Source organism: Ascidia mentula, chromosome 4, assembly GCF_947561715.1.
Source record: "Ascidia mentula chromosome 4, kaAscMent1.1, whole genome shotgun sequence".
NCBI lineage: Eukaryota > Metazoa > Chordata > Ascidiacea > Phlebobranchia > Ascidiidae > Ascidia > Ascidia mentula.
In genome coordinates this window covers 14,151,824-14,167,617 of record NC_138569.1, presented here as the reverse complement: position 1 = coordinate 14,167,617, position 15,794 = coordinate 14,151,824, and the positions used below count along the sequence as shown (strand labels likewise).

The window sequence follows — 15,794 nt, the reverse complement described above, 5'->3', positions numbered from 1 at the left end:
AGGTAGTAAACGAAAATTAGCGCTGTGTTTGCATCAACAATTGGCGATTTGTCGCGTTTGCTGTAAAATGAATCCACAAACAGAGAACAGATGAAAGTAATTTTCATATCAATAAAGTTCTCTTATATCAATAAAGGTCTGCATCAAAAGTTACGTGTGTTGCTACCTATGTTGGTTAATAAGTAACGCGTGCTGCATGAACTCAGCTCAGTGGTGCACCGGAAACTATGCAAGTACAGATTGACTGCAAGTGGAACTGATGTTGGATGTAATTAAATGACAACATTTTTCTGTACGCCTACTCGTCAACTCTTGAGAATAGCTAATATTGTGCAAACTTGTATATGCGTGCTAACACCTAACTGAAATATTTTTGTTATTTTGTCTGAGATTAACTATGGCTACAGAAAACAAAATGATGCCTGTTAGGCGTCCAATGGCTAGAGGCGTTGCAACAGATCGTGAATTGACAAATGTTAAAACTGGAATCGATTTGAGCGTACCAAGTTTTAAGATTGAAGTGCAGAATTCCAAGTACTTATCAGGCCACCATGTCACTTTCAATTTGATAGTGGTGACAAATGTACCAGAAATTGTTACAGCTGTAAAAAACACTGCGACTGGCAAAACTTTTGAAACGGGCTGCGTAATCCATTTTGCACAGCATCACACTTATGACGAATTCTGGAAGCTGAGAAAAGACTTGGACAAAAAGTTTTGTGGTACTCTTGTCCCTGACATTCCAAAGAAATTGGGCAGAGCAGACTCGTTTGCATTCACAAAATCTAACATTAGAATGGAGGCAAAATGTCGTCAGACGAGCGTTGACAATCTTCTGAAGTGGTGCGCTTCAGTACCCAAGATTGCATCATCTGAAATTTTGATGAAATTTTTTGGCTGTCAATCTGTGAAAGACCCTACAGAAACAAATGAACAAGACGATGATGCTATTACAAAGGATACTATTAAAAAGGTGTTTAAACCTCACAAGGACGATATAGAAGTAGAAAATGAGATGTTCAGAAACGACAGTCTGAGCACCAGCACCGAGTCCGATCTTTTTGGTGAAATTGATGACAGTTCAATAGACCAAGGATCATTGCATGTACATGTGAACGACGTTGAAAGTACCAAAGATGAAATCATTCCAGAAAAATCTTTTGCCAAGTTGTTTGAAACTATATCGGAAGTCAGTATGGAAGATGCCAAAGATAACAGCAGCTTATCCGAAAAATTGGTAATGCATGAGGAAATACTAGAGTATGGCCAGAACCAGTTGGTGGAAGTGGACGACAGTGTTAGTGATGTTTTATCACAGATGCAACAATTCTCATTTACAAAACTGTCGCGAAAAATAAACAAGCGGCAAGAAAGTGGGGAACCATCAAAAGTGGAAAGTGGGGTCGACGTTAATGAACTGGAAGATGAGGACCTAATAAGATACATAAATAATCAGGAGTCAGACGACGACGTGGATTTGGGTTTTTAAGCTTCAAGTATCGTTTTCTGTGCATCTGTTTTTTGAATCCTGTAAAATACCTGTAATTAATGTTCATACTATAATATAGCTTGGCCCAGCGAATTGGTATCGATATAACCAAGGCATAATTTTTAAAAATGTGGACTAATTGTCATTCCATGCAACCATTAACAAAATGTGTGATGTGCTGCGGTGAAGGATGGCGATTAAGTGGCAACTAAACACTTGAAAAATGATAAATTGGCTAGAATAAATTGAAAGATGAATTGATAAATGATGGGTAAACGAACAAAGTCAATACTTTGAACAGTGCATGAGATTAGACCAGCAGAGCATAAGTAAATCGAAAATGGAAATCGAAGAGGCAAGTTTGGTGCATGTCAGATCTGTTTTCACGATGCATTCGTCGTTTCAATCACACAGTCAACTACCGAAACATACCAGACAATGGATTCCCTATGCAACGGTTTGTTGGTGTGTTTGAGAATTCATTTGTTTTAAACATTTGAACAATGGCTGCGATTTTTTATGGGCATCATCCTGGAAATGAAAGGTAAATAATGATATATCGTGCAGTGCCGCCAATTTGAAATTAATTAGGTGGAAGTTCATGCATAGTTGGTGTGCAACTGCAATGATTTTGTTTCACATGTTGTTGATGCAGTTTGGTTGTTAGTCGATAAAGTTGTGTTTCGCTGTATCTTTCGTTGAGTGTGAATTTGAGTTTATTTTTACATCTATGCGACAATCAAAAGTTGTATAAAAGTAAAAGCACACTAAGCAAGAAAGTAGTTTTTTCACTTGGATCTTTATGAACTTTCGATCCAACATATATGTTTTAACATATATGTTTGTATACGAAGTCTGTCCAATATGTCAATGGCAGTATTAGATCTTAAGGGTGGAGTGTTGTCAGTTTACAAATTGAAACCATGGTGGGAAACTATCCGTACTTTCGCATATGCAGCAGTGAACGGTACAAGTTTGTTTCTGCTGTATAAAGCAGATACTGACTCAATAAGGTGCTACCCCATTGATCCAAATGCAACAAAGACGTTTAGAAGTGCCCAGATGAAGTACGTGAATGAACAATGCAAGCAGGAGGCCAACTTTTTTCAGCTTAATTTCTGGTGGATTTCAATGCTTGTTTCAATTTTGTTGTACGCGGCGGTGAATTTTTGGGAGCATATACCCCAGGTGATTAACGAAGTTGCCAGGTTCAGGAAGTTGCTTGATGCTGTATCAGAATGCGGAAGTTCGACAGATGTGCTTATCAGGTTGGTTACCACACCTAACTTGCCTAACTCGCCAGACTTTGAGAGAAAGAAAAGAGGCATTAGTAGATTAATTGCAAAATCGTTTTTAAAACGGTCGGAATATAAAAATAATTTAGAAGGGTCAACAGAAGCTGATAAACTTCTTGACGATGTACACATGGATATTGTTCGTCACCTCCATGCATTTCCCTACCTTCGCCCAAATACGACCAAAACCAAAAAAGGCCCAGTGTGTTATTTGGAAGAAAAGGGTAAAGCTTACGTACACGATTTACCCATTAAAGCCCTAACAAAAGAACCTGAGGAAGAGCTCTTATATTTGCTAGATAACTGGGAGGAAGACATGACGCTGAAGTTGGGGACTTTGATAACAAAAGTATGTAACAAAGAAAATATTGCCAAAATTCCGTCGTCAACGCCCCTTAAAATCCTACGGACCATGTCCAAAACGACAGAGGAAAGTGGGGACAAGCTGAATCAAGCTGACAGAGTGCAGACTTTGAGTCAGCTTTTAGCTCTGCGACAAATTGAGAGTATTCGTAAACTTAAAGAAAAGTTTTTTGATATTTCTGAAAAAAAGAAAGAAGTTGCTCAAAGTATTCATGAGGATGCAACAACGTTACTGAAATTGTTACACAATGAAAACGATAGAGAGGTGTTTGGACAAACTCTCAACGCGATTCAACGAAGAAACTCAAAAACAGATTTGAACAAATACGATAAAACATACAACAATACTCTATCAGACAATACGAAGAATAAGTGCAATGAAGTATCTAAAACAGGAGACACCCATCTTGACTTGAGGTATTTTGACAAAAATGAAGTAGAAAAGAAAAGGCATTTATCGGAGTTGATTGAGTGTTTAAATGAATCTCAAGTTGTTAAAGGACTGGAGGCCATTAGAAAAATGCCACCATTGGATCAGCTCCAAAAGCTCCCTGAAGCCAAGAAAAGCAAAGCTTTGATTGACGAGAAAAGCTTGATGGACCAAATTAGAATGGTAGAAGGATATAAACAACTTCTCGCGCTTAGACAGATTGTTACTATTAGCGAATGGAATCTCAAAGAAGAAGAATACCAGACTTCCAACAAGCCAAAAGAGCCAAACGAAGGTGAAAATGAAGATAAAATGAGCACAAAATCATGGTATTTTTGCAGAAATTTGATCTCATTTTTGTGTGCTTTAATGGCGGTAGCATTGTTTCTGTTTTTTCTTCGCACCTCGATACCCAATTTTGTTTGCAATCAGACTTACACGTGCATGTACCATTCGTTCAGAACGCAACATGTGATTGCAGTTTCGCAGAGCATTTTGATGAGCATTCAATGTGTCATCTTTGTTATTCTCTTATTGATCTTTTGGCCGCAAAGTAACGACCCTGAGAGTGGAATAAACTTCTTTTTGCGGTTATGTGAAAACAGTGGGGAAAAGAAAAGTGTTCAGACTTTTGAAAAGCTTTACAACGGCATTCAGCAAAGTCGACAAACAATAATATACGGGTTACGCAAAAGCATTATTTCGGCTGCTTCTGCCGGTGACGTTGATTTCTTTCAGTTTTATTTGGATATCACCGGTGATGACATCAACGCATTTCTTCGCAGTGATTTTGTTCAAAACAACACAAGCGACGATGTTGGAAAAACTGTTTCCGTACTTAAAAGGTTGGAGACAATACTGCCAAAGAAAAAGAAACCCAAACTGTTCAGTTTACCATCAAGGCTCAGGTCAAGATCTTCTTCAAATCGCAAGAAAGATGAACTAAACCTTATCCACGAAACAAAGAATTTGTTGGCGAAAACCAAACGTTAAATCAACGCAGTACTATTGGCTTGGGACTTGTGACAAGTGTCTGACAGAAACTTAGGTTCCCACCAAGCGTGTTTATCGACGCGTAGCCTTCAACAAACTGAAATGTAACAACTCTGTATGTGAAAACCAACGTGCATACATTGCAATTTGTCTTTGAAATTATAATAGTTTGTGAAGAAATGTTTTTTTTTAGTGGCTGTGCATTAACCGAAACCGTACTTTGTTTAGATTGTCGTTTCACAACGTTTTGTACTTGTTTATATTATGTGTCTTTTTTACTCGTTTGTTATTGTAAATTCAACCGCCACAACTAATTAATTCCCCATTAAGAGAATTTAAATAATATACTTCCTCAAAAACTTGCTTTGTCCCACTCAAAATGTAATGAACTGTTTAATAAACAGTTTAGTAAGCGCGTATGCAACCGTTAAATAACGTGACGTGAGTTAGATTTGAATCATTTTTCTTTAGTAATTGATTGTATGTGCCACTGTGCCATGGAATATACAGTTTCCTCCATGCACAACGAAATGCATCATCAACCACACGAACTGCGGCAATTTTTTGCAACCAAATGCGTGATAGGTTTTTGTTTTTTGTCAGGTTCTACCTGTACAAATATCCGTATGCTGCAAATGTTTGGTGTGCGAAAGAGCGTTGGCAGCAGTTCCCTTGCGTTTTATTGCGTATCCACATTTAGCCTTCTGTTAGTATAGCGTCGTTGCTATGTACATTTCATGCCGACAAAGCCCAGACAGATTTAATATACACATATCCACCCAAAAAGCGCCTGAAAATATTCCAGAAATTTGAATCAAAAAATGTCTATTAGTTTACCTAGAGACCGGGAATCCAATCATAAATAGTCTTGTTAGTTGGTTAACGGTACACTATGTCACCTGGAAAACGATATTAACTGATTAAGAGATGCTGAAATTTTCTGATGTTCTTCAAGCTGAGCCAAACGAAAAGATTTGGAAATGCAAACATTCTGAAAGAAACACCGCAGATATTGCCGCCATGTAATGAAGGCCTGTGAGTAATAATAGGTTTATAACCTGCACTAAACAAACGTATTTGTGTTACATATTTATCTCGTCATTACCTTGCAGCCTCTAGTGACCTCAAACATGTTTTCTATTACTGCTCTTGCCAACCACCCGAAGGACGCGTTGAGCTCACTTTTCGATCGCTTCTATTGTTTTTAATAAAGGCATCTATACCCGTCAAAACAATCCTCCCCTTCGGGAAATCGAACCCCGGTCTCCCGCGTGACAGGCGGGGATACTCACCACTATACTAACGAGGACATGCCAAGGATCGTATGGTGACTGTGCAAACTTTTTCACATGCAATCACACATCAGCTCAAGCATTGCATTGTGTTGGTTTCGTCGGTCAAAAAATAATTTTTTGTTGTTTTTTCACGAATTACTTTTTTAACAATATAACGCAAAGTATATTAAACGATATACAACCACGGCTCGTTGGTCTAGGGCAGTGGTTCTCAAACTGTGGTACGCGTACGACTAGTGGTACGCGAGAGCTTTTCAAGTGGTACGCGATTTAGTCTACTCTATACAATTTGCCGCACTTTGCAGAAGCCAAAACCGCTGCAAACACAAGATGTCGGTTTTCTTTATTGTGTATTTGTGACGCAATAGTATCAACGTCAAATTGTTGCACTGTTGAAGTAATTCTGACATCGTTTATTCAACTGTGCAACAATTTCACGTTGATACTACTGCGTCACAAATGCACAATAAAGAAATCCAAGCAACTGGTGATATTGGCTAAATTGTTATTCAATGGTGGTATGTCATAACAGTTATGGTATAGTAATACGGTGGTACGCAGTGTATTAAAAAACAAATGAGAGGTACGTGATTGGAAAAAGTTTGAGAAACACTGGCTAGGGGTACGATTCTCGCTTTGGGTGCGAGAGGTCACGGGTTCAAATCCCGGACGAGCCCAAAGTTTTCTGAAGCCTCTTTTGTTGAAATAAGTACATGCTTAGATGGTCATTGACGCAGTTTGCGACGACTCTTTGAAATACCAGTTGGTTGGCACGTTTCGCAAGCGAGCGAAAAGATGAAGCGGACACGGGGCGCCGATAAGAAACTTGAAGGTTATTCAGAAAAACAACACTGAGATAACGCGCGTTGATGGATGATGAAAGAACTCAATGGCGAGTTTCTCTCTTTTTTTCTACTTACACTCTTCAACAATTAATATAAAATGGCTGCCACAAAAGTTGGATCCACTAACAACTCGCATCAACTCCTATTGGACAAAACAAGAATATATTTTTACTTTGAAACGCGCAATACATCACGAGCAAGTAATGCATACATTCGTCGAAAGTGAAGAAGTTCTTCTTCTCAGTATGGTAAGTGGCCAAAAAGCATGTAAATTATGTAAAGTTTCGAAAGTTGACTATTAAATTCGTCAAGAGATCTATCGACGATTGTTTGACAAGTTTCTTTTTGCATGTGTGCAGGTCCTGAAAGAAACACTTCTGGTTGACAGTCGACCAAGAAGAATCATCACTAAAGTTTCAAAGCGCACAACTAGCCAGAAAGTATGTGTCTTTTCACCGGAGCTAAACTACAGCACACCAAAGTCAAGAAAACGATCCAGCCTCGATGAAGATGCCGACTCTTCGTCTCAACGTAACAGTATTACGCAAGATCGCCACCACAATCCCACAAGCAAGCGTATACGAAAATGTGAAAGAATCTTTACAAATGCAAGCAGACCATCAACAAATTCTTCAAGTGTCCCGCTGTCAAGAATTTCAGCATTCATGCCCATATCGGACGTCGATTCCAGTCCTAAATCGTCCTCTTCGTGCGCCTTATTTATGTCTAAAATGCTCCGAAAGCAACACGGCAGACATTGCCGGCATTTGATGAGGGCCTGTGCGTAATAAGAGGTTTATTACCTGCGCCTAACAAACGTGGTTGTACAACGAAAAGTTTCATCTCGTTCACTCGTGAATCTCGCGTATTTATCACCATACGTTGTTGCCATTTTTATCCGCCCATGCAATACCTGCGTTGACATTACTGTGCAGGAAATCTATACACGCATTCTTCTTCTTACCAGTGCAGACATTATATTTGCTATTGTTCTTTTTAAATAAATTATGAACATGAAATAAGCACGATTCGGCCATTCGGCATGTGACAAATGCAATGGAATATATTTCTGATAAAATTTCTCCCCGTCGGGGAATCGAACCCCGGTCTCCCGCGTGACAGGCGGGGATACTTTCCAGTATGCTAACGAGGACTGAAGCACATGTCCAACAATCTGTCATTTAATCTAAATCACTGTGTCTTGGCTAACAAAAAGCATACGCAACTCCAGCGTCTTCAAAAGATAAGGCACATTTGGAACGGACAATATTCCGTGACAACGAAAAATTGACAAAGGATTAAGGATCCATGTATACCCAGATTTTGTGCCGAAGCAACGAAAATGATTGAAACTATACTGCTAAGTTTTACCTCATTACTTGATCTTTCCAAAAATGTCAACCACTGCAGCTGGAAAGAATAGTTGACAATTATCACAAGCATAAATGTGTCACATCCACAACGATGATTGATTCAACAAAAAACGCTTTTTGCTGATTGAGAATTGACAGAGGGCAACAAGATATTGCGCGAGCATAATCTTTTCAGTGCCATCGTCCGATTGAAAGTGGAGTGGATCGCAAGCTACACAAAGGTTTATTTCCTACTTTCTAGTCACGTGAACATCATCTCAGACGTGCATATCCGTCAAAACAATCCTCCCCGTCGGGAAATCGAACCCCGGTCTCCCGCGTGACAGGCGGGGATACTCACCACTATACTAACGAGGACATGCCAAGGATCGTATGGTGACTGTGCAAACTTTTTCACATGCAATCACACATCAGCTCAAGCATTGCATTGTGTTGGTTTCGTCGGTTAGAAAATAATTTTTTGTTGTTTATTCACGAAATACTTTTTAACAATATAACCCAAAGTATATATATACAACCACGGCTCGTTGGTCTAGGGGTATGATTCTCGCTTTGGGTGCGAGAGGTCCCGGGTTCAAATCCCGGACGAGCCCGAAGTTCTTTGAAGCCTCTTTTGTTGAAATAAGTGCATGCTTAGATTGTCAGTGACGCAGTTTGCGACGACTCTTTGAAATACCAGTTGGTTGGCACGTTTCGCAAGCGAGCGAAAAAGATGAAGCGGACACGGGGCGCCGATAAGAAACTTGAAGGTTATTCAGAAAAACACCACTGAGATAACGCGCGTTGATGGATGATGAAAGAACTCAATGGCGAGTTTCTCTCTTTTTTTCTACTTACACTCTTCAACAATTAATATAAAATGGCTGCCACAAAAGTTGGATCCACTAACAACTCGCATCAATTCCTATTGGACAAAACAAGAATATATTTTTACTTTGAAACGCGCAATACATCACGAGCAAGTAATGCATACATTCGTCGAAAGGGAAGAAGTTCTTCTTCTCAGCATGGTAAGTGGCCCAAAAGCATGTAAATTATGTAAAGTTTCGAAAATTGACTATTAAATTGGTCAAGAGATCTATCGACGATTGTTTGACAAGTTTCTTTTTGCATGTGTGCAGGTCCTGAAAGAAACGCTTCAGGTTGACTCTCGACCAAGAAGAATCATCACTAAAGTTTCAAAGCGCACAACTAGCCAGAAAGTATGTGTCTTTCCACCGGAGCTAAACTGCAGCACTCCAAAGTCAAGAAAACGATCCCGCCTCGATGATGATGCCGACTCTTCGTCTCAACGTAACAGTATTACGCAAGATCGCCACCACAATCCCACAAGCAAGCGTATACGAAAATGTAAAAGAATCTTTACAAATGCAAGCCGACTATCAACAAATTCTTCAAGTGTCCCGCTGTCAAGCATTTTAGCATTCATGCCCATATCGGACCTCGATTCCAGTCCTAAATCGTACTCTTCGTGCGCCTCACTTATGTCTAAAGTGCTCCGAAAGCAACACGGCACACATTGCCGGCATTTGATGAGGACCTGTGCGTAATAAGAGGGTTATTACCTGCGCCAAACAAACGTGGTTGTACAATGAAAAGTTTCATCTCGTTCACTCGTGAATCTCGCGTATTTATCACCATACGTTGTTGCCATTTTTATCCGCCCATGCAATATCTGCGTTGACATTACTGTGCAGGAAATCTATACACGCATTCTTCTTCTTACTAGTGCTGACATTATATTTGCTATTGTTCCTTTAAAATAAATTATGAACATGAAATAAGCACGATTCGGCCATTCGGCATGTGACAAATGCAATGGAATATATTTCTGATAAAATTTCTCCCCGTCGGGGAATCGAACCCCGGTCTCCCGCGTGACAGGCGGGGATACTTACCACTATACTAACGAGGACTGAAGCACATGTCCAACAATCTGACATTTAATCTAAATCACTGTGTCTTGGCTAACAAAAAGCATACGCAACTCCAGCGTCTTCAAAAGATAAGGCACATTTGGAACGGACAATATTCCGTGACAACGAAAAATTGACAAAGGATTAAGGATCCATGTATACCCAGATTTTGTGCCGAAGCAACGAAATTGATTGAAACTATACTGCTAAGACTTACCTCATTACTCGATCTTTCCTAAAATGTCAACCACTGTAGCGGGAAAGAATAGTTGACAATTATCACAAGCATAAATGTGTCACATCCACAACGATGATTGATTCAACAAAAAACGCGTTTTGCTGATTGAGAATTGACAGAGGGCAACAAGATATTGCGCGAGCATAATCTTTTCAGTGCCATTGTCCGATTGAAAGTGGAGTGGATCGCAAGCTACACAAAGGTTTATTTCCTACATTCTAGTCACGTGAACATCATCTCAGACGTGCATATCCGTCAAAACAATCCTCCCCGTCGGGGAATCGAACCCCGGTCTCCCGCGTGACAGGCGGGGATACTCACCACTATACTAACGAGGACATGTCAAGGATCGTATGGTGACTGTGCAAACTTTTTCACATGCAATCACTCATCAGCTCAAGCATTGCATTGTGTTGGTTTCGTCGGTCAGAAAATAATTCTTTTGTTGTTTTTTCACGAATTACTTTTTAACAATATAACCCAAAGTATATTAAACGATATACAACCACGGCTCGTTGGTCTAGGGGTATGATTCTCGCTTTGGGTGCGAGAGGTCCCTGGTTCAAATCCCGGACGAGCCCGAAGTTCTTTGAAGCCTCTTTTGTTGAAATAAGTGCATGCTTAGATTGTCAGTGACGCAGTTTGCGACGACTCTTTGAAATACCAGTTGGTTGGCACGTTTCGCAAGCGAGCAAAAAAGATGAAGCGGACACGGGGCGCCGATAAGAAACTTGAAGGTTATTCAGAAAAACAACACTGAAATAACGCGCGTTGATGGATGATGAAAGAACTCAATGGCAAGTTTCTCTCTTTTTTTCTACTTACACTCTTCAACAATTAATATAAAATGGCTGCCACAAAAGTTGGATCCACTAACAACTCGCATCAACTCCTATTGGACAAAACAAGAATATATTTTTACTTTGAAACGCGCAATACATCACGAGCAAGTAATGCATACATTCGTCGAAAGTGAAGAAGTTCTTCTTCTCAGCATGGTAAGTGGCCCAAAAGCATGTAAATTATGTAAAGTTTCGAAAATTGACTATTAAATTGGTCAAGAGATCTATCGACGATTGTTTGACAAGTTTCTTTTTGCATGTGTGCAGGTCCTGAAAGAAACGCTTCAGGTTGACTCTCGACCAAGAAGAATCATCACTAAAGTTTCAAAGCGCACAACTAGCCAGAAAGTATGTGTCTTTCCAACGGAGCTAAACTGCAGCACTCCAAAGTCAAGAAAACGATCCCGCCTCGATGATGATGCCGACTCTTCGTCTCAACGTAACAGTATTACGCAAGATCGCCACCACAATCCCACAAGCAAGCGTATACGAAAATGTGAAAGAATCTTCACAAATGCAAGCCGACCATCAACAAATTCTTCAAGTGTCCCGCTGTCAAGAATTTCAGCATTCATGCCCATTTCGGACGTCGATTCCAGTCCTAAATCGTCCTCTTCGTGCGCCTCACTTATGTCTAAAGTGCTCCGAAAGCAACACGGCAGACATTGCCGGCATTTGATGAGGGCCTGTGCGTAATAAGAGGTTTATTACCTGCGCCAAACAAACGTGGTTGTACAACGAAAAGTTTCATCTCGTTCACTCGTGAATCTCGCGTATTTATCACCATACGTTGTTGCCATTTTTATCCGCCCATGCAATATCTGCGTTGACATCACTGTGCAGGAAATCTATACACGCATTCTTCTTCTTACCAGTGCTGACATTATATTTGCTATTGTTCCTTTTTTTAAATTATGAACATGAAATAAGCACGATTCGGCCATTCGGCATGTGACAAATGCAATGGAATATATTTCTGATAAAATTTCTCCCCGTCGGGGAATCGAACCCCGGTCTCCCGCGTGACAGGCGGGGATACTTACCAGTATGCTAACGAGGACTGAAGCACATGTCCAACAATCTGTCATTTAATCTAAATCACTGTGTCTTGGCTAACAAAAAGCATACGCAACTCCAGCGTCTTCAAAAGATAAGGCACATTTGGAACGGACAATATTCCGTGACAACGAAAAATTGACAAAGGATTAAGGATCCATGTATACCCAGATTTTGTGCCGAAGCAACGAAAATGATTGAAACTATACTGCTAAGTTTTACCTCATTACTTGATCTTTCCAAAAATGTCAACCACTGCAGCTGGAAAGAATAGTTGACAATTATCACAAGCATAAATGTGTGACATCCACAACGATGATTGATTCAACAAAAAACGCTTTTTGCTGATTGAGAATTGACAGAGGGCAACAAGATATTGCGCGAGCATAATCTTTTCAGTGCCATCGTCCGATTGAAAGTGGAATGGATCGCAAGCTACACAAAGGTTTATTTCCTACATTCTAGTCACGTGAACATCATCTCAGACGTGCATATCCGTCAAAACAATCCTCCCCGTCGGGGAATCGAACCCCGGTCTGCCGCGTGACAGGCGGGGATACTCACCACTATACTAACGAGGACATGTCAAGGATCGTATGGTGACTGTGCAAACTTTTTCACATGCAATCACACATCAGCTCAAGCATTGCATTGTGTTGGTTTCGTCGGTCAGAAAATAATTCTTTTGTTGTTTTTTCACGAATTACTTTTTAACAATATAACCCAAAGTATATTAAACGATATACAACCACGGCTCGTTGGTCTCGGGGTATGATTCTCGCTTTGGGTGCCACAGGTCCCGGGTTCAAATCACGGACGAGCCCGAAGTTCTTTGAAGCCTCTTTTGTTGAAATAAGTGCAAGCTTAGATTGTCAGTGACGCAGTTTGCGACGACTCTTTGAAATACCAGTTGGTTGGCACGTTTCGCAAGCGAGCGAAAAGATGAAGCGGACACGGGGCGCCGATAAGAAACTTGAGGGTTATTCAGAAAAACAACACTGAGATAACGCGCGTTGATGGATGATGAAAGAATTCAATGGCGAGTTTCTCTCTTTTTTTCTACTTACACTCTTCAACAATTAATATAAAATGGCTGCCACAAAAGTTGGATCCACTAACAACTCGCATCAACTCCTATTGGACAAAACAAGAATATATTTTTACTTTGAAACGCGCAATACATCACGAGCAAGTAATGCATACATTCGTCGAAAGTGAAGAAGTTCTTCTTCTCAGCATGGTAAGTGGCCCAAAAGCATGTAAATTATGTAAAGTTTCGAAAATTGACTATTAAATTGGTCAAGAGATCTATCGACGATTGTTTGACAAGTTTCTTTTTGCATGTGTGCAGGTCCTGAAAGAAACGCTTCAGGTTGACTCTCGACCAAGAAGAATCATCACTAAAGTTTCAAAGCGCACAACTAGCCAGAAAGTATGTGTCTTTCCACCGGAGCAAAACTGCAGCACTCCAAAGTCAAGAAAACGATCCCGCCTCGATGATGATGCCGACTCTTCGTCTCAACGTAACAGTATTACGCAAGATCGCCACCACAATCCCACAAGCAAGCGTATACGAAAATGTGAAAGAATCTTTACAAATGCAAGCCGACCATCAACAAATTCTTCAAGTGTCCCGCTGTCAAGAATTTCAGCATTCATGCCCATATCGGACGTCGATTCCAGTCCTAAATCGTCCTCTTCGTGTGCCTCACTTATGTCTAAAGTGCTCCGAAAGCAACACGGCAGACATTGCCGGCATTTGATGAGGGCCTGTGCGTAATAAGAGGTTTATTACCTGCGCCAAACAAACGTGGTTGTACAACGAAAAGTTTCATCTCGTTCACTCGTGAATCTCGCGTATTTATCACCATACGTTGTTGCCATTTTTATCCGCCCATGCAATATCTGCGTTGACATCACTGTGCAGGAAATCTATACACGCATTCTTCTTCTTACCAGTGCTGACATTATATTTGCTATTGTTCCTTTTTTTAAATTATGAACATGAAATAAGCACGATTCGGCCATTCGGCATGTGACAAATGCAATGGAATATATTTCTGATAAAATTTCTCCCCGTCGGGGAATCGAACCCCGGTCTCCCGCGTGACAGGCGGGGATACTTACCAGTATGCTAACGAGGACTGAAGCACATGTCCAACAATCTGTCATTTAATCTAAATCACTGTGTCTTGGCTAACAAAAAGCATACGCAACTCCAGCGTCTTCAAAAGATAAGGCACATTTGGAACGGACAATATTCCGTGACAACGAAAAATTGACAAAGGATTAAGGATCCATGTATACCCAGATTTTGTGCCGAAGCAACGAAAATGATTGAAACTATACTGCTAAGTTTTACCTCATTACTTGATCTTTCCAAAAATGTCAACCACTGCAGCTGGAAAGAATAGTTGACAATTATCACAAGCATAAATGTGTGACATCCACAACGATGATTGATTCAACAAAAAACGCTTTTTGCTGATTGAGAATTGACAGAGGGCAACAAGATATTGCGCGAGCATAATCTTTTCAGTGCCATCGTCCGATTGAAAGTGGAGTGGATCGCAAGCTACACAAAGGTTTATTTCCTACTTTCTAGTCACGTGAACATCATCTCAGACGTGCATATCCGTCAAAACAATCCTCCCCGTCGGGGAATCGAACCCCGGTCTCCCGCGTGACAGGCGGGGATACTCACCACTATACTAACGAGGACATGTCAAGGATCGTATGGTGACTGTGCAAACTTTTTCACATGCAATCACACATCAGCTCAAGCATTGCATTGTGTTGGTTTCGTCGGTCAGAAAATAATTCTTTTGTTGTTTTTTCACGAATTACTTTTTAACAATATAACCCAAAGTATATCAAACGATATACAACCACGGCTCGTTGGTCTAGGGGTATGATTCTCGCTTTGGGTGCCACAGGTCCCGGGTTCAAATCCCGGACGAGCCCGAAGTTCTTTGAAGCCTCTTTTGTTGAAATAAGTGCAAGCTTAGATTGTCAGTGACGCAGTTTGCGACGACTCTTTGAAATACCAGTTGGTTGGCACGTTTCGCAAGCGAGCGAAAAGATGAAGCGGACACGGGGCGCCGATAAGAAACTTGAAGGCTATTCAGAAAAACAACACTGAGATAACGCGCGTTGATGGATGATGAAAGAACTCAATGGCGAGTTTCTCTCTTTTTTTCTACTTACACTCTTCAACAATTAATATAAAATGGCTGCCACAAAAGTTGGATCCACTAACAACTCGCATCAACTCCTATTCGACAAAACAAGAATATATTTTTACTTTGAAACGCGCAATACATCACGAGCAAGTAATGCATACATTCGTCGAAAGTGAAGAAGTTCTTCTTCTCAGCATGGTAAGTGGCCCAAAAGCATGTAAATTATGTAAAGTTTCGAAAATTGACTATTAAATTGGTCAAGAGATCTATCGACGATTGTTTGACAAGTTTCTTTTTGCATGTGTGCAGGTCCTGAAAGAAACGCTTCAGGTTGACTCTCGACCAAGAAGAATCATCACTAAAGTTTCAAAGCGCACAACTAGCCAGAAAGTATGTGTCTTTCCACCGGAGCAAAACTGCAGCACTCCAAAGTCAAGAAAACGATCCCGCCTCGATGATGATGCCGACTATTCGTCT

General features: G+C 40.5%; 1 protein-coding gene and 5 non-coding genes across 6 annotated transcripts; 3 read left to right on the top strand and 3 right to left on the bottom strand.

The window, feature by feature from the left end:
• The first annotated feature begins 380 nt into the window (after positions 1-380).
• Positions 381-1,526, top strand: LOC145899252 (uncharacterized). The gene has a single exon (XM_082987984.1). The coding sequence runs from the start codon at positions 398-400 to the stop codon at positions 1,487-1,489; it is 1,092 nt and encodes a 363-aa protein (XP_082844110.1). The 5' UTR covers positions 381-397; the 3' UTR covers positions 1,490-1,526.
• Positions 1,527-8,604: 7,078 nt separating this feature from the next.
• On the top strand, positions 8,605-8,676 carry Trnap-ugg (transfer RNA proline (anticodon UGG)). The gene has a single exon. It is a non-coding gene; the product is annotated as a tRNA-Pro (tRNA).
• A 1,250-nt stretch (positions 8,677-9,926) lies between these two features.
• On the bottom strand, positions 9,927-9,998 carry Trnad-guc (transfer RNA aspartic acid (anticodon GUC)). Its single transcript has one exon. It is a non-coding gene; the product is annotated as a tRNA-Asp (tRNA).
• Positions 9,999-10,503: 505 nt separating this feature from the next.
• Trnad-guc (transfer RNA aspartic acid (anticodon GUC)) lies at positions 10,504-10,575 on the bottom strand. The gene has a single exon. It is a non-coding gene; the product is annotated as a tRNA-Asp (tRNA).
• Positions 10,576-10,746: 171 nt separating this feature from the next.
• Trnap-ugg (transfer RNA proline (anticodon UGG)) lies at positions 10,747-10,818 on the top strand. The gene has a single exon. It is a non-coding gene; the product is annotated as a tRNA-Pro (tRNA).
• Positions 10,819-14,784: 3,966 nt separating this feature from the next.
• Trnad-guc (transfer RNA aspartic acid (anticodon GUC)) lies at positions 14,785-14,856 on the bottom strand. Its single transcript has one exon. It is a non-coding gene; the product is annotated as a tRNA-Asp (tRNA).
• Between the last annotated feature and the right edge of the window lie 938 nt (positions 14,857-15,794).

Coding starts and splice junctions, on each gene's coding strand:
- LOC145899252 (XM_082987984.1), top strand. CDS start 398: ATGGCTACAGAAAACAAAATGATGCCTGTTAGGCGTCCAATGGCTAGA.